We start from the raw sequence: 24,252 nt of genomic DNA, 5'->3' as shown, positions 1-24,252 counted from the left end.
TCATGGAAACTATGTTTGTTTTAAGTTTAACAAGTAAAAATAAAAGTAATAAATACAAACATCATAAGACATAAAAGCATTTATTACGTAATTAATTTGATTTGTACATACATTTGAAGTTTTTCAGAATTAACCAAGAAACATGTATTTTTACTATACTTAATTTTTATTATATTAAACATTATCTTTTCATATTTTATAGAGACTTTGGAATAGACTAGTCGATGAAACGAGTTTATCTTTCAAATTGTTGGTGAATTGAATATAAAGTAAAACAAATATTTTATTCTACATAGATATATTAGTATATATTTATAATATTCGTAGCATATGGTACATTACTATGAGCGAAAATCACTTATTCCCCGTCCAGCAACAAATGACAATAATCAAAAATGAACACATCTATTACATGACAGATTTAATATGTTATAATGTTTCAGAGACTAATTTATTCAAATGAACTATAACACTATAGCTTTTATTATTAAAAAAAAATTATTGCACCCCGTGCTGTATTTCAATGAAACTTAAAACAACTGAGAGTTAACCTAAACAAGTGAAATCTTTGACACAGATCCCTTGATAGGCTTATAAAAGTTCAAATGTAATATTTTATACAGTCAGTTCCGTCATTTTATTTTATCACAATACAAGCAAAACATTTTACGACTCCTTTATTATAAAGCATCTAAGCTTGTCACAGAACTTTATTCCTTTTTTGCATGAAACAGTTTCAATTGATCAAGTTTTGACACCAATCAGTGTAAACAAAGTGTTTCTATGCACACTCTTGACTGAATACTCTGCATTACCGAGTCCATCTTTGCTATAGTTCATTTGGTTCTCCGACAAGATTCTGCTGCGTTCACTATTCTTTTGCTCTTGGGGGTGGGCCAGCATTGTGTATCTTGACAGTTCGCGCGGGTATCTGAAATTTATTTAATTTAATTTGTCACCAGCACTATAGCCTATGCTTACATAAAATAAAAAATAATGATGAATAAAAACTAACCTTAAAACTTTTAAATTCTTTGCCTTCATCCTGCCTGCAAAGTCGTCATCCTCTCCGCCCCACCCTTCAAATTTATTAGAGAACCCATTAACTGCAATATACTGGTCGGAGCGTATGGCGAGTGCGCCGCCGACAAGGTAGTTGTATGTTAACACAAATCGGAACTTGTCTATGCTCGCGCTCATGTGCCGAGGCTCTTGTAGGCAGGCGTACAGGTTGCCAATGTCTAGTGGCAGCAGGTCAATGTCGTGCAGAATAAGGCACGGGAACCTGTCTGCGATGGCTTGCTTAGCTCCTATATTATAAAGCAGGCCTTTATTCCAAGGTTTGTCATCTTGTTGCTCTATTATGTAAATACTGAAATTCAAAATAAACATATTGTTTGTTTTATTTATTTTACAAATAAAATAAATACGAAATCAATAAAGGAACTGAGAAACATGTTTAATATACTTACGTGTAATGGATGCCTTGTTTCCTCAAGAAATTATGCATGTATGGGATAAATATGTCTAATTGGCTCTGTCTATTTCTGTATGATACCAAAATGGCAACACTTAAGAGCGGGTTGCAATTCTCTGGCGTGTAGCTTCCATTAGCTAACCCATTGGTTGTGAAGTCACCAAACTTCCTTGGTACTTCCTGTGTGTCAATGGAACTCGTACTTTGCAGTATCCCATCATAGTTACATTTCGGTTTTTCCTTATTTATTTCTAATTTAGGATTTGTTTTAAAAAAGATGTTGGTCAACAATTGCTCCCGAGGTATATGTTCATAGTGATAGCGTCCATATGAAGCAAAAAATTGTATAACTGCTACCAGACATAGCAGAAACACTATACATGAGCTGACTCTTATCTGCAGAAGTTTGTTTATTGGAAACCATTTAGGCATTAGGATAATCTGGTATTACTTTAATAGATCTTGACTATGCCTTTTCATTTACAATAACCTGCAAAAAAACATGAATAACTATTAGATAGTTTCATGCTATGAAGTCCATTTAGAAATTGGTGAGTTACATGGTGGTGATTATATATTGCAAGAAAAGTTTGCAGTCAAAGTGGGGGCCAGCCTCTATGTGACAGTAAAATTAGTTTAATATCACTGTTCATTTAGGTTAGTTGAGCAATTTTAAGTAATTACAAGGGGGCCATTTCTGATAACATAAGGAAAGATTACAATGCGTCATTGTAAACTTGTATTTTTTTTAAAAGATTCCTGGACAAGAATATTACGTTTTTGTTAACCACTAAAGCTGTTATAAATTTAAATTGTACCTGTTTTTAATTATTTATTAATATATTTATACCAACTTTAACTCGGTTCACTGGTGACAGTGATGTCAATGTCAATCAAAGCAATCAGAAGTGATCAGAAGGAAGACAAGCTGGAAAAAGACAATTCAGTGTTGCAATGTTAAATATTAATGATTGCGCCCTGTTGTCTATGTCAAAAAAAGGTCACGATACTTTTTGTACTGTACCGTCATGTTATTTATTTTGCCAATTTTCTATACCTACGTAGGTCTTAAATATTTTTTGACAGAACGAACTGCGATGTATCACGAATATTTGCGATATGAGCCTTCGTAACGTCATCGACAAAATATATCAGAATTTGTTAGAAATTGATGATTAATTTATGTCCAGTTTTTACAAATGTTGACGATGACGGTAAGAAAATGTTCTCACGAATATTCAGTCTAGGACCTCAGATAGTCTTGTTTGTTTGGAGAAGACATGAAGTTTCATAATAATGGCATTATGAGTGACAACAAGATATACCCTTGTCTTTTATAATATTATCGGTTTTGTTACTGTTACTTCAAATAGTTTAAGATATAGATAGAACTTCTAGAATTATTACTCGGGGAGCATTGTTCACTTTGCAGATTTGGTTATAATACTTTATCCTATTTATGGCACATATTCTTTGGATGCTGATTAAAAGTTTTGCTTGTTTTCTTTGTTAACCAATTTCGACTTTCCCACAACAAACTTGCTAATGCTACTATAACTCTTATGAATAAACATTCCTTTTAATATACCACAGAAAAAAAAAATGATCATGGGAATTTAAACTTAACAGCCAAAGACATTACATAGAGGATACTCTGCTGATTTTGACATGATTGACCAATAACAAATACATTTTTCTTTGTCCTAATTCTATTGGTATGTACATTACATCTACCAATTGCATTTAATATAAATTGAATGGCATAAATTGGACAAATTCTAGAATGTAATAAGGTCATACTCGGCTAGTTATTGTAATATATTGGCATAAACACATTTTAGTTGTACAATACTTATCAATAGTGACACACATCCTGATTTCTTTATCAAATCTAGGACAGGCTAGTCCCACACTAATGGGAAATATTCCGCTATTGTCCTACTTTACAAACATTTTTCTAAGAATCACTAATTAATTATTTTGTTTCAATCTGTGAAAATATCTTTGCTTACTTGGACTCCCTTTGAGTGCCCATAACATTTTGTGTTATTAATTATATTTAGTTAATTATATATTATTTGTGTTATTAAATTACTCAAAACAAATATTGAGTACCTAACCTAAGTATATTTGTTAACAACAATTTAAAAAAAAGAAATAATTACCAGTTTTTAATGTAAATTAATTTATATGATGAACCATAATGGCATATCACCTGTACCTTTGCTAAAGAGATCTAGTTTATTTGGTAGTGTGTCGTAAGATAGGAGCAAGATTAAATAAAGATGACAAATAGAATAGTGTGGTAATGTTGATTCTAAATAGAACATCTAGCGACGCACATCAATTTATATTTCTCAATGAAATATATTATTGCGTTTAATAACTGTGGCATTGACCGATGTTCTGATTACTAATACACTTTGCAACTACATTTCAACGCATTTGTTTACGTGCATTCATATAACCCGCCATTGTGGAGAACATTTGTCAATGTCACTGTGAAGTTTTGACTGAAAGTAAATAAATCGTGTTGTTTTGGATGAATTACAAATTAAATTTTAAATTAAACAAAATAAAAAAGTTTCGTGCTTCGTTCATTAAATATTGGCACTCACTGATTTTATGAAAAGACAATGTCGCAGATTTCACAATTAAGTTTGGCTCCGGAACTAACCTGCAGACCTTTAGATACATACGACGAGATTCTGGAATTCTTAAAAGATCCTCCTTCATGGAGAACCCTATGTACAGAGCTAAAGCCTCATAGCCAACAAGCTATTAGAAACGTAGACATCAATAAAGATTTCGGAAAAACATTTTTGGAAACCCCGCAAACTTTCTGTCATTATATGACGGATACGGAAGACTTAGCTGAACGTCAAAATATTAAAAAGTTACCAAAAACTTTGGTATGTCACGATATGGCAAACGGATATCATGATGACTGGTGAGTTTAATATATTATAAAAAAAATAACTAACTTTAAATTTATTATTTTTAATGTATAAAAATTTTAACGTACAACAGAGATTGTTTTAAAATTATTTGCGCATTAAAACTATTGTACTCTGCCATTACATATTGTATTTTAATGTAACATTTTAAAAAAATATCAATATTAATACTTATTTTTAATTGCTGTATAAATACTTATTCCAAAAAATTTGATCAACACTTTTTATTTCAAGTTAAAATTAAAACTGATTGGATTTTTTTTTCGTTTTTAAATTAAAGAGTATGCACTGGCACAGTGTTGTTTGTTTCATTAATTGTATTATATTTTTATATTTTATTTCAATTCCAAAAAACCCTGATTGTCGTGGAGTTGCGGCCACATAGCATTAATAGCCAGGTTTAATTTTTAATTACCTTTCATACTACTCAGCGTGGTGGACGGTACAAATGACCATGAGGCGTACACATTTTACAACTGGGGCGGGATTGATATTTTCTGCTACTTCAGCCACCACCTGGTAACCATACCTCCACTGGGATGGATCAATATTGGTCACGCACACGGTGTTCAAGTTATTGGTATGTGTTTTGTAGTCCCAACTTCATTTTCTGTTCTTCTGTCTGAAGTCTTGCTTTCTCTCTATTTATATTATATGTCGAGGAAAGAAAACAAACTATCACATTTGCGACAGGTAAGTTAATTTATCTAGCTGTGTATTAACACTCGCTACTGCCTCCATAGGAACAATTATAACAGAATGGAGCGAAGGGTCGGCTTTTTGGGAAAATATTTTGTCTTCAGAAGACAAAATGGAAGAATTTGCCGACGCTTTAGTCTACATCGCGAAAACGCTCAGTTTTGATGGCTGGCTACTGAACGTCGAAAACAAGGTTTGTTACAACTATTTATTTACATTCTTCATTTAAATCTTCACATGGACAACATAGCATTGTCACAAAATACAATTTAGTGTGTTGTGCGTGGGAAGTATGTAATAGTAGGCGGCGTGCGCAGGTGTCGCGACCGCGCGAACTGGTGTCGTTCGTGCGGCTGCTGCATGGGAAGCTGCGCGCCGCGCTGCCGCACCCGCTGCTGCTCTGGTACGACAGCGTCACCGTCGCCGGACACCTCAACTGGCAGAACTGTCTTAATGAAAAGAACAGGTTTGTTTTCTTTCTTGACTTTGAGAATTCTCCTCTTCGGTTTATGGTGATGCTTTAATGTTATGTATGTTGCTGTTATATGATTAACTTGGGTTGTCATCGTGTAGTATCTAACGATTTAAAAATAAATGATGTCGCGATCCAAAGCTGAGGGGTCGGTGCTTAGGTTCAGGAGATAATAAGAGTTGAGAGTTGATTAGGGCATTCTTCGACGCTTGCGATGGAATCTTCACAAACTACTCGTGGTCTGAGCACGAGGTGCGCGCGAGCGCGGTGGCAGCAGGCGACCGCCTCACCGACGTCTACGTGGGGATCGACGTCTGGGGACGCAACTTCTACGGCGGTGGCCAGTTCAATACGCAGGAGGTGAGCAAATATTTTTCCGTCTTATGGTATTTTCGGTCCGATGCGGTGTTGCTTGCGGGTTGATAGATTCGGTGTGGCAGGCGGTGAAGGTGGCGCACAGCCACGGGTGCTCGCTGGCGGTGTTCGCGCCGGCGTGGACGCACGAGGCGCGCTCGGACGCGTCCTGCGACGTGGACATGTTCACGCCCAAGGTCAACACGTACGAGCAGTTCCTGCTGCGCGAACGCGCGCTGTGGGGCAGCCTGTGGCCCTACCTCAACACCAAGCTGCCCTGCGCGCTGCCCTTCGCCTCCTCCTTCTGCCGCGGTCAGGGCGACAAGCGCCGCTTCTATGGAGAAGTATGGTGTCCGATTTAAACTATACACTAACGACCAAACACGCAAGTCGCGTAATTACCGACGAGTTAGCTCCGTCACCAGAACGATCGCAGTTTGTTTTTCTTTTTTTTCTTTTATTATGACACACTTTCATAGAAGTAAAAACACGTTATTTTAAAAATGGTCGTGTGTAGGTAATAAGTCCCGGGCCGTGGTACAACTTGCGGCACATGCAGTACCAGCCCAACTCGTCGCACGGCCCGCACGGCTACCTGCTCTCCGTGCTCGAGAACATCATCAATGCCTCTCGGCACGGCTTCTTCAAGGACAAGGCGGAGATGACGCGCTGCAGGCGCTCCCTCGAGCTCACCAGGAGTGGATTGTCCATAAAAGATAACAAAAAACCTTCCGTTGAAGCTCGCAGCGTGTCGCAACTCTCCGTAGTAAAAGAAACTAAATCGGAGACTGCCGGCGAAGAGGACAACACCATCCCCGTCGAAGAAAAAGATGAGAAGACCGAAAACGAAGAAAAGTCTACGAAGTCGCGTAAAGTGACCGACGCTTTCCGAAATTTGTTCAAGATAGCTCCGTCCAAGGAGCCGGTGGAGCAGCCCGAGCCCAGCGCCGCGGCCGCAGCCGGCGCGGAGCCCGACACCGACGCCGAGGCATCCGACAGCTCCATGATTCAGACCTCCTTGAACATACGCCTCGGTCAGAACCCGAAGAAGATTCGCCTCGCCCTGGCCCCCGTGCCCAACGAGCTGGAGTGCCTGCAGCCTTACTTTAAGGATAGTTTCATCGGCGGCTCGTGTCTCAAACTGAATCCCTCGGACAAGGTGGACCCGGCACACCGGTGCGCCAGGCTGCTGCACTGCGACTTTCCCATCGACGGCGACTTGGTCGCGTGCGTCGTTACTAAAAATTTGCGGACTCATCCGGATCAATATCTGAACGTGGTCCTGCGCGTGCTGTCCGCCACCGGCGCTCAGATGAGGATCGTATTATTCGGAGGCACCGTTTCCCAGGGCGAGGGCCCGCCGGCGAGCGGCTCCTCCGTCACCTACGTCTTGCCCTTCAACTCCGACCCCGCCTTCGAGGACATTCAGAAGTATATGATGCTCAACGAGCCGGGATTCTACATCCCCGTGGAGAATCATTTCGGTTGGAACGTTAGGTAAATACAATTATTTTTAACGATTGTATAAGAAAACTGTTTAGTATATAAGGTTGGTATACGACGTCTCCCGGGCAGATACTACCTGGTGAGCGGCGTGCGAGACGTGCGGGGCGCGCGCGTGGCCGGCGTGGACTGCCGCACGGGCCGCCCCGAGGGACCCGTACTGCTCGGACACTTCGGACTCTGCCAACACTCTAACGTGAGCAAACTTTACATTTTGTAAAATGCAATTTCATTGCACAAATATTAATGTCATTCTTGAGAAACACGGAAAATATAATCATGTTTTTTCCAGGTGGCGTAATCAGAAGAAGCTATATCTCGTAGCCAAATATTTATATTCCATGTTGGTACTATGTATATTGTACTAGGTAAAATTGTTTTGTATTGTAAAGTACGATTTAATAAAGTATATCATTTTTAAGCTGTTGTTTTCCTTGATCAGTTTGATATCGGAACTCGCAGAATGCTACAGCTCGGCAACATTGCAACCTCTTCATATTACAGTTCTCACGTGAGCTAATTACATATTTTTATGATTTAAATTTAAAGTGAGAAAATATACGTTCACTTCATTGCTCGCCATATTTTTATAATAATTAAATCAGTTTTCTTACGAAATTTTAATTTAATAGGCGATTGAGGTACATAAATATTTTCTGAATTTATGCCTAGGGACTAATATATAAGTAGTATGTACTTTGTTAGTTGTAGTTTGTTGCTTTAATTTAGACAATGAACAAAAGTGTAATAATCTTTGAATCCATAAACTGTCTTTGAACAAATGAAATGTGTTTAAAGCTACATTTATAATAGAGCAAAATACAAAAATTATATGACATGTTATTGTATTATTTAGAAGGAGGAAGATTGCGATACGTTGATAATGCAGATAATGCTTGTTGAGATAAACACACGACTTGATTTTATTTTAACTCATTCCTATATATTGAAACAATACTGGCAGTTATATCAAAGGATAAAAACTGTCGCACTCAGGTTATTTGGGTACGTAGGTTTTGTTTAATTATTGGGACATTAGCTAAATACATTTATCGCGATTAAAATTCTTCTTGTTGGCGATTTGCATAAGATTACAACTAGATAACGTACCTTTCGTAAACTTGGGTGATTTTTTACGTCATATATACCGAGATATAGTTAGTTTTTCTTCTATTTGTTCCGCTATTTCCTTAGTCATATAGTTAAAGGACAATAATACAAGCAACATATTCATCACAAAATGATATGTTCCTTATGTTTATACGTCAGGATATCGTCTTATTGCTTCGGTCGAGATTTTAACAAGTACTAGGTAAGCAGCAATAATAACGCCCGTTGCCCAGTCGTGCGGAAGCGAGCCTGTAACGTAGCGAATAATAAAGTGCGAGACATATGAAGGCTTTCACAATTTCTTTGGTAGTTTTTACGACGGTCGGCGCGGACGACGATTTCATGCGGCGTAGTTTTCAATTTCATATCGATATGTTTAATGAGATACAGTTTGTTCACCCCAGCAGCAGCAGCAAGCTGCCGGCGCCGCGCTCGCGAACCACCGCTCACGCAGACGCGTTTTACTACTTTTAAATATACATATATGTCGTTAAATGTCGCCATGTTATTGTGTCGGTCTTCAACCCGCAGCTATTTTATTTAAATATATAATTTTGACGTGTGTCGGTTGACCGTGGACATGGTTAACTTTCCGGAACGGGAAGAAGGTATTTTTGTCACGGTAATTATTTTATAAACTCTCTGTTGTTATCTGTAGTGCTGTAATCTGTAGTGCAAGTTAAACAAGTTGTTAGCAGATCAGGGAAGATAACGAACATAATGTACGTAACGTAAGAGATAAAAACACCAACAAAAACGAGTAGCTATGATAGAATGTATTGTGTTGTTTCATTTGTGTAAACAGAGTTTGAGAAGAAGGACTCGGCGAAGTTTGGTTTAATATTATATTTTATCGTTTTTAATAAAAAGTTATAGTAATGTCAGTTATTTGGAAAATACTTCATTTTCTTGTAATCGCCACAAGAATTCACTTGTACTATTGTAATGGAGTAAGTACATCAAAACGCGGCCGTGGGTTTGAAATCGCTATATGTATCCTGGACTCGCTATAGGTGTCGCAAGCTTGAACCAATGTCCTGGCACAAGCTTAGTTTAAATTAATACAAATATATTAAAAGTAACTCAAAAAGAAAAGCAAAAATAGACAAAATTTCGTTACCACTCTATACTATATGTGTTACTGTAGTACTTGTTATTTTTAAAAACTGGAAGTGACGGTGACGTTAAGCAGCACGATGACGTAAGATATTTTGTGTGTTTAAATTAATTTTATAAATTTGAATTGTAAATATTGATCGAATAATGTTTTGACTAGCGCTTAAATACTTTTGCTATTAATTAAATGCAGGCGCATGATAAGAAAATAGATAAAAACAGGACTTACATAAAAAAATCGTTGAATTAAAATAAAAGAGATATGAATGATCAAACATTTATAATGCATACAAATTATTGTTATTTCAAACAAACAACTAATTTTAACAGTGGTAGGCAAAAACCCGCAGTGATAACGGATTTCTTTTATGTTAACTTTCTTTTCCAAACAAAATTATTTGGTGAAATAAAATAAAAGTGAGGGCTATGATAAAGCGAGGTCCACTTCACACAGAGAAATGCCGCGATGTAAGAACTCGTGCGTATTAAATGTAACGCATGCCGATTTAAGGTTTTTGACCTTTACGCAGACAAAATCGTGGTAAGTAACTAGTCACGAAAAATTATGGTCATTGTTTAATAAGTGCCTGGACATTATTAATACATTAAAACCAATTAACCTGTTAACACTGTTGTGTTTGTTGATGGTTTATTGCAGGTATAAGTTTCGGCAAACGTTGGACGCTGTGGCGTGGTCGGGAAAAACCGGCACGGAACTTCGGATTCAGTTGAACGGTAAGCAGATTTATATTTCTCAAATAATTATTGAAACTGTAATCAAATTTAATATGTTTAGTAACAATTTTTAATTTAAGGGATAAGGGTAATGGCAGGTTGATGATGAGTAACAATTTTTAAATTATTTATTTGATAAATTAAATATTGATAATGTTAAATTATGCAATGAGTTAAATGGTGTTTGTCAAATAATGATAAGAACAAGTTTCTATCATTTGTCGTAACAAGACTGTGATGAGTGTTGGCGATGCGAGTTTCTTTTAAATGTTTCATATTTTGTAAAATTAAAAACATTTCAGCAATATAATATATTTCATTGACAGCATGGCAGGTCAGTGGGTGGCGGGGAGTGCGTCGGGCGCGGCGTTCTCGTCCGCGCTGCAGTTCTTTGCGGCCGCGCAGTGTCTGCTCGGCGAGTCCTGGCCACCACACTCCAACATCCGCAGTATGTTTGTACAACAGTCTCTCTTATACTTGATATACATATGTAAGATATACATTTAAATGTAGAGGAGGTACACTTCGGTAGTAAGTGTTTAGTGTTCAGAATATCAAAATGATCTGGTATGAATTTGCAGATGGTTCTAGTTACGACGTGATCATAGTGGGGGGAGGCAGTGCGGGCGCAGCGCTGGCGGCGCGGCTCAGCGAGCTCAGCCGAGTCGGCGTGTTGCTGATTGAGGCAGGGGGCGACCCACCGCAAGACTCTATTGTGAATATTTCCCTAACGTAAATCTTGAGAATATCAAAATAATGACAATACAATAGCAGCACAGACATCAATATAAGTGGAGTGGATTATAGATAGAAATTCATCCTTCGATCTATTACTATTTTTGTATTTTTTAAATTAACCTATTTCAGGTACCCGGTTTCAAAGATGTGCTAAAAGCGAGTCCGTATGACTGGAACTTCACGACGGCCAACGATGAATTCTCGAGCCAGGCGCTGCAAAGCGGCAGTCAGAGCCAGCCTCGCGGGAAAATGTTGGGCGGCAGCGGTAGCTTGAATGACATGGTCTATGCTAGGGGCTTCCCCGCTGATTACGATGACTGGGGTGATGAAGAGTGGACGTGGGATAAAGTACTGCCATATTTTAAGAAGACGGAACATTTAACAGACGAAAGGATAGTCGACGACCCCGAGCTGGCCGAGTACCATGGTTTCGGCGGGGAGATGGAGGTCTCAGGGAGGAATGAGTCTACCCACACCACCGACAAGTTTATTGAAGCATTTCAGGAATTAGGATTTCGCCTCGTTAAAGATATGACAAATCCGCAAAATATTGGAGTGGGACGATTCTCTCACAATATGAAGGATGGCCAGAGACACAGCTCACTCACGGCGATGCTTAATAAGGCAGGAAATAGAAAAAATCTGTTTGTTTTGAAAGAGTCGCAGGTTGTTAAAGTTCTAATGGAAAATAATACAGCAGTGGGTGTTCAAGTTGTGAACGAAGATGAAGTGTATCATTATTATGCGAACAAGGAAGTTATTTTATCAGCGGGTACATTTAATTCTCCTAAGCTAATGATGCTCTCGGGTATCGGACCGAAAAAGCATTTGGAGGAATTAGGAATAGAGGTAATAAGGGATTTAGCCGTCGGTGAAAATCTCCACGACCACGTGATGGTGCTTACTTATTTGTCTGCAGATAATGGAACTTGTTTTTCCGACGAACGAAGTAAATACTTAGATGCGATAAAATACTTGTACGATCGCAGCGGTTCGTTTGCGAGGACGTCGGATGTCGCGGTCTACATATCGTTGTCGGGCTCAGCGCAAGCCAATGTTCCCGACTTCGCCATCTACCCGAGCTGCTCGCCGATAGGCAGCAATTTTTATGCAGGTTGCGTGAACGTTTTGAGGTTCAAGAAAGAGATATGCGACAAACTGCACGCCGAAAATATGGAAAGGGAGTTGATAACTTTAGCTGTCGTGATACTGAAACCAAAATCGAGGGGACGAGTACGTTTGAAATCCACAGACTATTTAGACTCACCTCTAATACAGACTGGCACGTTCAGCGATCTGAGGGATTTGGAAGGGTACCCCGAAGCGATGGACTTCGCGTTTGGTCTCGTGAACACGTCTTACTTTCAGTCTAAAAATGCCCGTGTGATAGATTTAAATATTGAGGAATGTAGAGAACTGGAAGGCGACAGCAAAGTGAAATGCATAGCGCGATGTTCGGCGATGTCGGCGTGGCATTCAGTGGGCACGTGCGCGTTGGGCAGCGTGCTGGACAGAGAGCTGCGCGTGCTCGGCGTGCGAGGGCTGCGCGTGGCCGATGCAAGTGTCATGCCCAGCATCATCCGCGGCAATTCCAACGCGCCAGTCGTCATGATCGCAGAGAGAGCCGCCGACTTCATCAAACAGACTTTAGAAGTGATTTAACAGTAAATATTTATTTTTGTTACATTGAGTGAGTATTAGTAACTGTTCAACTCTTTAAAAATATTTTAAGGAAAAATTATTGACAAATAAACTTAAGCATATAGAATGTACTCTTTTCTTATTTTATTATCTGTGCCCGCGACTTTGCATTTTTATTATTTAGGCTAATTATTTTACTTCAGATTATAAAACATTTTTTGATTTATTTATTTAAGTAGCAGTAAACAGTATTATAACAGGTCATAACGTACCTCGTACTAAGTCTACATCCATGTGATGATGTTCTAAGTACAACTAAAAATAATGTTTTTCGAGAAATTAAATTTTCTTGTGTAAATTAAACCTTAAAATATATTCACTGTTTATTAATATTGCACTTAATATTATTAATTTCATCATTATTCAGTAACAATCTTTTGGATCTTTGTGAATATTCATAACATTGAATAAACTACTTTCCCTATTTAGCAATCAATTATAGATCATTATTATTTAATTTTCACTCCATCAAAGGGCAGGCTGCCGGCGCGACGTAACTACGACCTCAGGGACATCGATACGCTTTGCATAATTGTTACAAATGTTGACTCTACGTTATATAGTCACTCCATAAATAACACGTAACACAATACGTAAAGATGATAGTTAACAATATTCTTAATTTAAAATTATAGCAATAGTATCTAGCAACTTCCAACACCTGCAGCGAACACCCCATGTTTTGGGGTTCCTTCCGGTTACAACGGAAGTGACGGTCCGTTAAGACATGTACAGATGCGGGGGTGCGGTGCGGTCGAGCGAATACATTTTATAACATTAAACATGTGCTATACTTTTTATAAGATCTGTTGATATGCAGTAATTAAATAATAAAAAGCCGTAAACTGTTACTGTGTACTTTTTGTGAACCCGATATATCTACAACTATTTTTATATACATTTGAAATACTGATTAAGCAATCCGATTTGCAAACTGAAATAGTTTAAATTACTTAATTATTAAATAAATAAAAACGGCGTAATTGTTGTGTTACGCGGATACGATTAGTGTATCTTATAATACCTCGACTATACGAATAATACATCTACTTACTTAAAATAAAAAGTGAAAAAGAAAGCTGTTTCAAATATTTCACAAAATATTTACCCGCACTCTTATCAAAGTTAAATCTCGGAAGTATTGTTTAGATGATCGTGCTACTGATAATGTGTTATGTGGAAAACTTGTATTATATAAATAAAATCTTCCTCCTTTCTCCGGTAAATAAAGAGGTACATAACATTATATGTTATTATACTTAAATTTTAAAGTGACGAGACTGCAAGAGTTCACCTGATAAGGACTTCAATAAATAAAACTTAATTTACAAAACAAAATGTATTACATTCGTTAGGTGGCGCATTTCCTTCAATATTACGTGATCTAATAGTATTTTTATTGCAGCATCGTATCCAATTGGATCACGATATAGTTACCACGAATGATGTCACTATGACTGTTGTAGCGCTGCCGACCCCGTTAGCGTGCGGCGCGGCGTGAGGATGCAAACTCGCTGACCGGCCGCTTTCTCCCGTCGACAAGCAGCGTCTGCACAACTTTACTTGTTCGTTTAATAACTTTGTGACCACAACTTGGATATTTAAAAAACGTACTTTCATTTAAATCACCACCGAAATTGTCTCATTTTTTTTACTTATTGTACACCGTTTATGGATAAGTTCGGGTTTGACTTGTAGAGAAAATTTACAGCAACTTTTATTTTAATTTCAAGAATGATGTCCGCACTTAATGGACGCAAACCTATGTAGTTTCGCAGCTCAGTAACATAACCTTTGGTCTATTCAAACTCAAATGAAGTTGTACATTAAGTATTTATAAATTACTGCTTTACCTTATATCCACATAATCTGGTCTCAGTTAAACATACATTTGGAAGATATTTTTTTTATTTTACCATACAAAATGTAGGAAACAAATACAATTTTTTTATTCAACAGTACATAATCGTATCGCGTATGATCTAAACCTGCATCTCTATGTTTATCCAATCATGTTAAAATGATTATGTTCGTTCACATAACACTTTCAGTGGCAGTATTTTGATGCAAATCGATACGTACATACAAATATAGATGATGTTATGAAATCAAAGTATATTTGAGTGATGTAACTTCCTGATGACCATATTTCAATTTGTACGTATTAAATATGCAGCTGCCATTTACAATAGCAGTTTTGAACATTAAGCGGTTAATATTAAAGGTATCAATTCTCTGTTTGTGTAGTTGCAAACTGGGTCAAGATGAAATTCAACACTACTTACTTGCATATTATACTTTTTCCATCAGTCACTGAGATAATTGTAAACATTAAAGAGAATATACAAAAGAAGTGCGATTTAACTTAATTTTTTACTTTTAACTTTAATAAAAACCTCTTTTACACAATTTCACTGTTTGTTAAGAATTGTAAAACTATTTTCTGTGGCGATGCGCAGAAAGTGTCACAATCTGTACAACACAATTCACTTGTGTTTTAACTTGTATGTACTATTTGGGATTATCTCAATAGTTACCTAAGTTTTACATTTTAAAAGTTAAAAAGTTCGGGAATGTAATGAGAATGTTTTTGACATTGCAATTAGCCCGTACACGGGGTGTATGACCGTTTCATTCAACGCCCATACAAACTGTAGCAACAATGACCAGTTTCATGTTTTTTACTACGTACTTTCTCTATAGTATAGTTAATTGTTTAGAATACAAATACACATAATCTCACGGCGGCGGCGGCACCTTGCAATGTTTGCGGCGAGGGCGAGCAGCGCGGAGACGCACCGCCGGCACTTTCACCTGCCCGGGCCGGCTGGGCAAGCGGTCGCTTCGCCGTCGCCAGTTTGTCTCCACACGCGCCACGGAGCGAACGCGCGCGACTGCCACGAGCTGCCACGGAACGGCTGCCATACGTGTGGTACGCGGGTGACGCAAGGGATGCGCCGACATGGCCGAAGACCTCGAGCCCTCCTCGTCGGAGAATGTGACGATAGTGGCCGGGGAGTTTGCGAACGCTGCGACCGTCTCCAGCCTCAAGTCTGAAGACTCCACGGAGCAGCTCATCTGCAAGACGCCGCAGAAGAACACGAAAGTGCCGAAGAAAAAAGAATGTAGTGTGAGTTCGAAGAGTGTAGAAGCGGGGAGTGAGGAGGGTGCGGGGGGCAAGAGGCTGGTAGTGGTGCTGGGGCTGGCGCAGGTGGCGCTGGGCGCGCTGCTAGGCGGCGTAGGCGCGCTGGCGCTGGTGCAGGGCGCCTCGCTGGCGCGCGTGGGCGCAGGCCTATGGGCCGGCTGCCTCGCCGTCGTAGCCGGCGTCGTGGGCGTGCTCGCAGGCATCAATGACTGCTATGGACTGAACGGAGCGGGCGAGGGGTGAGTTCAGGCGATATCGGTATAAGTTCCAGAAGACTACAACAATAACACACACTCGAGTTATTCAGTTAGTTTGATATCAATATGACATCGCATCCAGGAGTCAGGGTGGGCGGTGCGGTGGCAGGCTGGGTTGTATTGCACGACGCTGCAACGTCTTGCACAACACTGGCGGCCGCGTGTGGAAACCTGGCAGCGATTAAGTTGCGATTGATGTAAACACTCGCTTACGACGCTTTCTACAAATGAGTGATGATATTAGAAAATGTCTCAAGTTTTCTAGCATCAGTTATTTATGACAATTTACGATTGCTCTTTTTGCGTTAGTCATTACTTTTGTTTATAGATATGCGATATAGCACTACACCATGTAGGATTGAAAAGTCTTATTGCGGCTAATAGAACAAATCTAATTTTTATGAGATATCGATGACACGGATACTTTGTATTTATTATATAATAAGGCGAGGTGCAGTTCGTGATCATTGTGACCATTGTTTACAAGACTACAACTAATGTCAGCAATGCGGAAGTTTGTACAATATAGGTGGTACGTGCCGTGAGACGAGAGTCGGCGACCGCCACGCCGCCACGCCGTCACGCCGGTCCTGTGCTAATGCGACACGATTGTTTATTATAATATATTAGCGAATATGATTTATATGTTACTAGCTATCGTCCGCGTGGAATAAAAAAACCACAACAGCGAGATTCGTTTAGTTGTTCTGAAGAGACTTTCTAACAAACATCTATCCATACATCTACCTGAACATTCGCATTTATAATGTTAGTATGATGCACTCCGAACTTTAATTACATTGTACTATGAGAGTATAAATATTTATCGATATTTCTCTGGACGATACATCAAGTTTCGATTACCATTTTGATCCTTAGATCAGATAAATTTGAATGATGATAAAAAGGAAAATTATCAGAGATTGTAATTGCCTTAAGCCGTAAGAAACGTAATTATAATAATACACCGGAAGTGGCTTCCAATGACAGGATGAGATCTCAGGAAATAGAATATCTATTGTACGCCTAATTATTACCTTCATAAAAAAAGTAATTAGGGAAGTAACTAAAAACGTAGCTAATTTCATGGTGTCCAAACTATAAGACCCTTCGTACACAAAGCAACGTAAATGGATGAAACTACTCTACTACTCGCCGTAAAAAAGTCGATGCAATTATGTAAATATTAATTTAAGTGATTTTAGAAACGCACGTGAACAATCCTAAGTTTTACTGCCCTTTTGCGGGTCCGTGTCAAGAAATGTATTGGATAGTCCAGCCTTGTGATCACATACTTGCAATAATATTAATTTCGTAAAAAAAATCCAATTTATGTTTAGACACGTTTTGTTGCTTATGTTAATATTACATGACATAATATATCTTGAAATAAAAAACAAATCAGTTAATAATAAAATTTCAGTCAACACGTTGATTGATTAATTTTATTAATATTTATAAATACTAATAATTATATGGGTGGATAAATGAATGTTTATTAGAAAGCTCCAGAACGGCTTCATCGATATCGCCGAAATTTGGCATAGATGTGGAACATATTATAGTTTGGAAGAAAACTTAGGCTACAAATTAGGTTTTTTTTATTCCCGTGCGGATGAAGTCGCGGGGGCCAGCTAGTTAGACAATAAATCAACAAATGCGACGAAACAAGCGACAAATATAGATAAAGAAAGCGGGTGACGTTGATTCCACTTCCCCGTGTGCGCTCGCGCTCGCGTGTTTATACATTTCCTACAAAGTAATAACTTACTTTTTATATACATAACTTACAGTCTTTTTTTCTTTTAACATACATTTAATATTAAGTACATATTAATAAGACATTAAACTATAGAATAACCGTGAAAACGAAAAACAAAACAACCTGTATGTTCTTTGCAACCCTAATAATTTGGGAGCAACATTTCCTACAAATAGTCAGAGTTTATAAGTAATATGTAATTTTAGGAATATATTTATGATAAAGTGTGTATAGTCAAGTAAATAATGTAGACAGTCGAGTCGAGTCGAGTCGAGTGGGATGAGAGGCGCGTCAGCACTTGTTCTGCTTTCACCAGTTTCTCTGACTGCCTTATGCGACGTGCGGATACAGGGTGATACGGAAACTTGTAGTCTATTCTGATATGAGCAGAGCTTATTTTATTTAACAGGAATCAGGTTTATTTTGAAAAAAATCCAAGAAATGTATATTTAAAAGTAAACACTGTATTATCAGTAAATTTTGCCAGGATATGTGTGCTGAGAGTACAAAAATGACGCAAACAAACCCACGATCTCATATTTTAGATTTAATATTCATTTGACGTTAAAGCTTAATCTGAGTAGTTTATTTTCCGATGAAATAACCTATCGATCTTATCTCATAAACACGTTGTCTTTCCAATTTTCCCATACATAATAAGTGTAATAAAGCATCATAATGTTGTTAAAAGCGAGCGGCATGAGCAGTGAAAGCGTTGCAAGATCACCATCTGAAATTGCTAGCGCCGACTGATAACATAGCTCTGCGGACATCACACCGCTCGCCGCGTCGCCGCCACCGGCACCGCCCACCCATCATTATTATAATATACCACGATACTTAACTACATACTTACATGTTAACATGAACGTTACTTTGACTATGCAATAGAACTTACTATAAGAAAGAGGTATTTTAATCACAAACTTTAATCACATTGCTTTAAAACTTGGAAATTTTTAAATAAATTTACTATCGTCATTTAACAAATTGAACTTAACTTTATCTTACAATTTTTACGAAATAACTGAAATGAAATATCGTGCTCGTGTTCTTTTGTTCACTTAATAAAATGACGTTGTTTCTTAATGGTAGATATTTACTGATTTCGTTGTTGTGTAGGAGTGGTCCGCTGGTGACGGCGTTCCTGGCCCTGTCTCTGCTCTGCCTGGCCAGTGGCAACAGCGCCGCCGTGCTGGCCGCCACCGGCCTGCAGCGCGACGCGGCACGCCCTCCGCCACAGCACACCACCTTCCAGGTCAGGCACCACTGACACTAATTCTGTGTTCATATTTTGTGTGTATCATGTTTTGAAAGCTTTAATAATAAAACCTTCATATAAAGTAGTATGCCATCGGCGTAAACAAAATGACGTCTGTAGACGTGGGGCAAAATGCCACGACATTTACGCCATAGCGCTACAGTTATCAAATTAGGGTAATCAGAGGTAATCATGCGCTAAGTCGTAGACCGCCGTCTCCCGCGTGAACGGGCAGGCTTCGTGCGCCACTACGGTCACCATTAAATACATAACCGAGGGATAATTTTTATTTGTTCTTTCTTTAAAAGAGTCAACGTCAAGTATGATAGTGAATTTGTTATTATTACGATCGGGTTATTTTTGAACAACAAACTTTAAGTTCACCAAAGTGCGTTCATCACGTGAGTGTTGTATGTACATTTGCCATGTTTAGAATTAATACCACAATATTTTAAACTTCTTATTCAACAATATTTAACCATACCAACTTTTAAAATTAAAATTCGAAGCAAATTTCGTAATAGCTGTTAAACAACAATTATGCAATTTATGCTTAAATATAAATCCGTAAGAGAATTACCAAGATGGTCACAAGAGTACACACATACAATGATTACCGTGCAGTGAAGTGGGGGCGGGGGAGGAGGGGTGGGGCCTTGACCGGCGCGTGTGTGGACATCTCAAAAATATTGTCGTGACTTGAGACTTGATCATTTGTTGCAACCTTGCATTTGTAAGGAACAAATTTGTAGAAAAATATTAAATTAGATGAATGCTGAATATTTGTTACTTATTGGATGCAAGTGTCTTTTATCTTTTGTCAGATATTATACGTTCAACGAAGTAAAATGTACACATTTATTACGTTTGTTTTGCAAGGAATTAAACTTGGAATGTTATGAACAACTATTCCATAAGACAGTTCGCAGATAACATAGTAAATAATGTTTTGCTAAATTCCTCTGTTGTCTGTGAGCATACATCAGTTTTCGCATGTGCAAACTTGATGTTCTCCGAGTGTACCGTTAGCGAGTTAGCCTGGGAACGTGTGGTGCACTCCGCAACCTACACGCCTATGACAATACCACTTAGCTAACTGTTTAACGGTTATCTCATAAATGTGATAAGTATACTTACAATAAATAGTGCTGCGCAGCGAAACATTCCTCGCAATACCGACTCAACTGATATATAATGCACAAAGCTTTTTGTTTTTAAGTTTAACTTGAATGTCATTATGAGGTTCAGATGGCCATATAAATGACGCTGAATACTCACTGTTGTCAAATTCACTGTAAATCTTACAGACTTTGTTGAATTTGTATGACTGCGATTTGCTAAAAGTAAATATATTTTAATACGAAGAAGACAAGTTTGTATTGTATAAAATTTCATAATCTTTATTGCTGTTTGTCCTTTTTATATTTGTGAAATGAATTGTATTTTTTTGGTCAGGATGAAATGCAAGCGTGGACTCCAGTGCTGGCGAATATCGCAGTGTTGATAGTAGCCGTGGTGCATTGCCTGGTGTGTGTGGTGAGCATCTGCCAGGTGTCGCGGCGCGTGTGCCCCTGTCTGCGCCCCCGCCGGCCCTACGACCACAACCAGTTCGACCCCGCCTTCAAGGTGCAACAGTGCGTGCTCCACGTTGACGAACTCAAGAAGGCCCACGACGCCGAGAGGACGAGGAACCACGAACTCTGCAAGGAGCTGGAGATAAAGCTGCAGGGGGAGACGTTGAAGAAAAAAAAGGTAAAACATGACGCAACATCGTTAAGCTCTTTTAATATTGTTTTAGTGTGTTGGATTTTCTTAATAAATTTCGTTGTTGATGTGTGACGTGTTATCGTGTAGGAAGCAGAGGCAGGGTTCGACAGTGCCAACAGCAAGGAGAAGTTGGTGACCCGGTGGTTGGGGCGGCATCAGAGCACGCTGGGCACCGGTCGGCGCCGCCCTGCCGCCGGTGTGCGCAAGCCGCGCCGTCCGCCGCACCACGCGCCGCTCGTGCTGCTGCCCGCGCATCCGCCACACCCGCCGCACCCGCAGCACCCGCCGCACCCGCCGCACCCCGCCAGCACGGTCAGTACCACACAAATTATAGATATATAGGGCATCAAATTCATGAATCAATCAAAATGAATTTGTAGCTATAATAATTTTTCTACCACAAAAGAACGAAAATTCAGGTATTGAGTGTACTCCGTGTAATATATAATTTTTAAGAGGAAGTTTGTAGAATATGTTTCGCTATGTTGGGGCAATCGCGGTGACCCTTGGCACGCATGTTGTTGCAGCCGATGCCAAGAGTTGGCACACTTTGAGTACTCCCAATAAGGTTATTGCAGAATTAAATGCGGTTTCATGTCAATGTTTCGGCGTTTGTTGTGGTTTTTAGTAGCTTAATGCGTCAGGTTTGCATTAACTCCCTTATGTCGATGTGACCATTTGTATGCTGTAAGTAGATAATATTTAAGGTTTTTACTTACATCTAAAAACTACGCATTACGTCGCCAGAGCGGTAACTTGCACGGTCAATAGCGGAGTAACTAAAACAAGTTGTGTTGAACAATAGAGAGACGGGTACCACTGGTGTATTGAAGCGTGAGCGCATGCGATTTACCGTACGCCGTCGTTTTTCCGGTTTTTCTTCGCGACGGTCTGCCGCCGCGGCCGCTGCCAGCCCCGCTGTGCCGGCGGGCGGGCGCGGCGGGCGGCGCGGAGCTGCGATCGCTGGTACACAATGGATGCGTAGGCTCCGTTCATTCGTTCCGCATTGCTGTGACGCTTCCTGAAATGACGACTTTGAATTCATTTTGTTCATGACTTGTTCTATTCTGGTCTATTAGTAATGCATAATCTCGTATGTGTCTATAATGAATTAAACGATTAACTTAGTTTAACTACTCACGTATTACGGAGCGAAAGTGTTACGTTAACCATACGATTATTTTGTCTGGATTTTTGTGTCTGAAAAAACGTTAAAGACATAAGAAGAAAAAAATAGTAATAGTGTTTTCTCACGGTTTAAGTTAATCTATTGTTTCACTTGTAAACAGTTACAAAAACATACAGCATGATTAATTTAAATAATAACGGATTTGTTCGTCGTCATATCAATAAAATGTAACTTTAAGATATACAGACACATCTGAGTGCTTTAAATCAACTTAGCAAAGCGCAAGTCATCGCAACGACGACAAGTACCTATACATTAGTTGTCAGTGAGCGATTGATTCGTGACTTTTGATTTAACCATTGTTACATCACTACTTTCTTGAAGATGTTACTAACTATAATTTATTTTTGCTGATGTTTTAACTTATCACGTCAGTGAAAACGATTTATCATGAATTGTGTTTTATAATAGTATACACAACTAGTATTGAATTATGTGAAATTATTCAGATAAATGAGAAACATGTCTTTCTACTTTATCACATATATTTAACAAGTGATGCAGTGAGCATTGTAGTGATGTTTCGCTGCACTACACACTGCACTAATGGCCGGTAATTGGTCGGCACTATGAGAGCGGAACGCACGCGCAAAAAACGCGGCACGCGGGCGCGCCTCGCCCGCCGACAACCGATCACAGACCGGCGCGCACTTCGCCACTTCCGGACGGAAACTTATAACTAACAATTAGGCTAAACAATTGCAAGAGTAAACAACTGTAAAACTTCCACAATATTGTTTTACAAACTTTGATACTAAGTATTAATTTTAAAACGCTAAGCGATACATTGTTGCGTTACAAATTACCAAGAAATACATAAATTTCTATATTTGTATTCGCATTTGCACAAAACAAGCGAGACATCACTAGTTGAGGCATGTACGCGATGAATGATCGAATTAATCCGCTAGTGAAGTGCGTGCGGTGATCGATAAGGCTTGGCGGGCGGTGTGGGGGGTGTGAGAGGTGCGCGGGGGGTGCGAGGCGGCCGGTCGACGACACATCCTTGGCCCACATTCCGGCGCGGGCGCACGATAGCGACAGGTGCAACACTTTTGTTTACACACTTCGCGCACTTATGCGTATTAAATGAAGACAAATAAACACATAAAATGACGTTTATATGTGCGTGTGTGAGTTTGTGTGCTAATAATAATATTATATATGTTGATATATCTTTTTACTTATGTGTGTATTACATTACAAAGTATGTATGTATATGTGTTTAGATCAGATGCTTGTGCTGCATAGAGATGGTCGCTGGTCAGCTATTGTCTATGTCACTCTCGGATACGTCGCTTTAGGTCATGGTTTCAAATCCTACTTTTGAGCTTATAGTTTGAATACAAAGCAGGTTTAATTTTGTGATGATTTAGAAAAGTGATCTACTGCAAATTCGATGCTTGCTTCCTGTTTATGTTTATCAATATTAAAACAAGTAAGAAGGGTCGTAAGAAAGCTTTTTCTTGAACTAATTAAACTTAATAATTATTGCCGTGTTCCAATTGCAAGGCTATGATTGCGAGGCATGTGACTGGGAGCGTTGCCATGGCAACTGGACCGTGCTAGAATTATGGGGTGGAAAATATTTATGATTGGAGAAAAGCGTACGGACACATTTCTCTGTGTTAAGGCGTGAAATAATAAAATGTTTTATTTGCTTTTAATGATTCGTTTAGATTAGATTGGAATTAAACTAATGAGAATGACGATTTCATTGCTCATGTAAATATCCGCTAGTGTTGAAATGGTAGCAAATTAATTCATATCGCACGTAAAGTTAGTGAGAGAACGTGAGAGAGAGGCAACAAGACTTGCGTCGGATACCGGGAAATATATGCAAGCGGCTGAGAATCTAGGTTAAACGAAATCGACTGGTCCTTTCTCTGCTCCCTGTCAATCAATGCTTTACAACGCAATATATACAATTGTTTCCTTAGGCCTGGCAACACTGGCGGTGTAGTGTTGTGATCACACGCTTGGCGCTAGTGTCGCGGGATTAAACAGTC

At 39.0% G+C, this 24,252-nt stretch overlaps 4 protein-coding genes and 1 long non-coding RNA gene across 11 annotated transcripts; 3 read left to right on the top strand and 2 right to left on the bottom strand.

Moving 5' to 3' along the window:
* Window positions 1-155: 155 nt before the first annotated feature.
* Window positions 156-4,240, bottom strand: LOC106119071 (beta-1,4-galactosyltransferase 2). 4 transcript variants are annotated; one of them, XM_013313928.1, is made up of 4 exons: window positions 4,155-4,240; window positions 1,473-1,967; window positions 1,016-1,372; window positions 156-931 (listed from the first exon to the last, which is right to left on the bottom strand). In XM_013313928.1, exons 2-4 carry the CDS (start codon window positions 1,907-1,909, stop codon window positions 745-747), a joined length of 981 nt encoding a protein of 326 aa, XP_013169382.1. In that variant the 5' UTR covers window positions 1,910-1,967; window positions 4,155-4,240; the 3' UTR covers window positions 156-744. The 4 variants fall into 4 exon arrangements, with proteins under 4 accessions (XP_013169382.1, XP_013169383.1, XP_013169381.1 ...); XM_013313929.1 differs by lacking the exon at window positions 4,155-4,240 and adding an exon at window positions 2,254-2,327; XM_013313927.1 differs by lacking the exon at window positions 4,155-4,240 and adding an exon at window positions 2,332-2,405 and having other exon boundaries at window positions 157-931.
* ENGase (cytosolic endo-beta-N-acetylglucosaminidase) lies at window positions 2,431-7,843 on the top strand. Of its 2 annotated transcripts, XM_013313925.1 has the most exons (10): window positions 2,431-2,691; window positions 3,071-4,427; window positions 4,866-5,014; window positions 5,178-5,326; window positions 5,451-5,599; window positions 5,800-5,965; window positions 6,046-6,303; window positions 6,477-7,456; window positions 7,535-7,658; window positions 7,755-7,843. In XM_013313925.1, the coding sequence occupies exons 2-10, from the start codon at window positions 4,114-4,116 to the stop codon at window positions 7,761-7,763; spliced, it is 2,298 nt and encodes a 765-aa protein (XP_013169379.1). In that variant the 5' UTR covers window positions 2,431-2,691; window positions 3,071-4,113; the 3' UTR covers window positions 7,764-7,843. The 2 variants fall into 2 exon arrangements, with proteins under 2 accessions (XP_013169379.1, XP_013169378.1); XM_013313924.1 differs by having other exon boundaries at window positions 2,431-4,427.
* Window positions 7,844-7,924: 81 nt separating this feature from the next.
* On the top strand, window positions 7,925-12,923 carry LOC106119159 (glucose dehydrogenase [FAD, quinone]). Of its 3 annotated transcripts, none has more exons than XM_013314056.1 (5): window positions 7,925-7,973; window positions 10,347-10,423; window positions 10,750-10,871; window positions 11,005-11,138; window positions 11,291-12,923. In XM_013314056.1, the coding sequence occupies exons 3-5, from the start codon at window positions 10,751-10,753 to the stop codon at window positions 12,821-12,823; spliced, it is 1,788 nt and encodes a 595-aa protein (XP_013169510.1). In that variant the 5' UTR covers window positions 7,925-7,973; window positions 10,347-10,423; window position 10,750; the 3' UTR covers window positions 12,824-12,923. The 3 variants fall into 3 exon arrangements, with proteins under 3 accessions (XP_013169510.1, XP_013169508.1, XP_013169509.1); XM_013314054.1 differs by lacking the exon at window positions 7,925-7,973 and adding an exon at window positions 8,175-8,467; XM_013314055.1 differs by lacking the exon at window positions 7,925-7,973 and adding an exon at window positions 9,998-10,229.
* A 2,704-nt stretch (window positions 12,924-15,627) lies between these two features.
* LOC106118796 (uncharacterized) lies at window positions 15,628-21,892 on the top strand. Its single transcript, XM_013313543.1, has 5 exons — window positions 15,628-16,246; window positions 19,149-19,284; window positions 20,743-21,039; window positions 21,142-21,366; window positions 21,860-21,892. The coding sequence occupies exons 1-5, from the start codon at window positions 15,825-15,827 to the stop codon at window positions 21,890-21,892; spliced, it is 1,113 nt and encodes a 370-aa protein (XP_013168997.1). The 5' UTR covers window positions 15,628-15,824.
* Window positions 21,893-21,998: 106 nt separating this feature from the next.
* On the bottom strand, window positions 21,999-23,092 carry LOC106118923 (uncharacterized). The gene is made up of 3 exons (XR_001227941.1): window positions 22,492-23,092; window positions 22,196-22,254; window positions 21,999-22,075 (listed from the first exon to the last, which is right to left on the bottom strand). It is a non-coding gene; the product is annotated as an uncharacterized LOC106118923 (long non-coding RNA).
* Window positions 23,093-24,252: the final 1,160 nt, after the last annotated feature.

The sequence above is a fragment of the Papilio xuthus genome, unplaced genomic scaffold, assembly GCF_000836235.2.
Source record: "Papilio xuthus unplaced genomic scaffold, Pxut_1.1 DF827542.1, whole genome shotgun sequence".
NCBI lineage: Eukaryota > Metazoa > Arthropoda > Insecta > Lepidoptera > Papilionidae > Papilio > Papilio xuthus.
The sequence above is the reverse complement of the archived record's forward strand: the minus strand, read 5'-3'. Positions and strand labels throughout refer to the sequence as shown.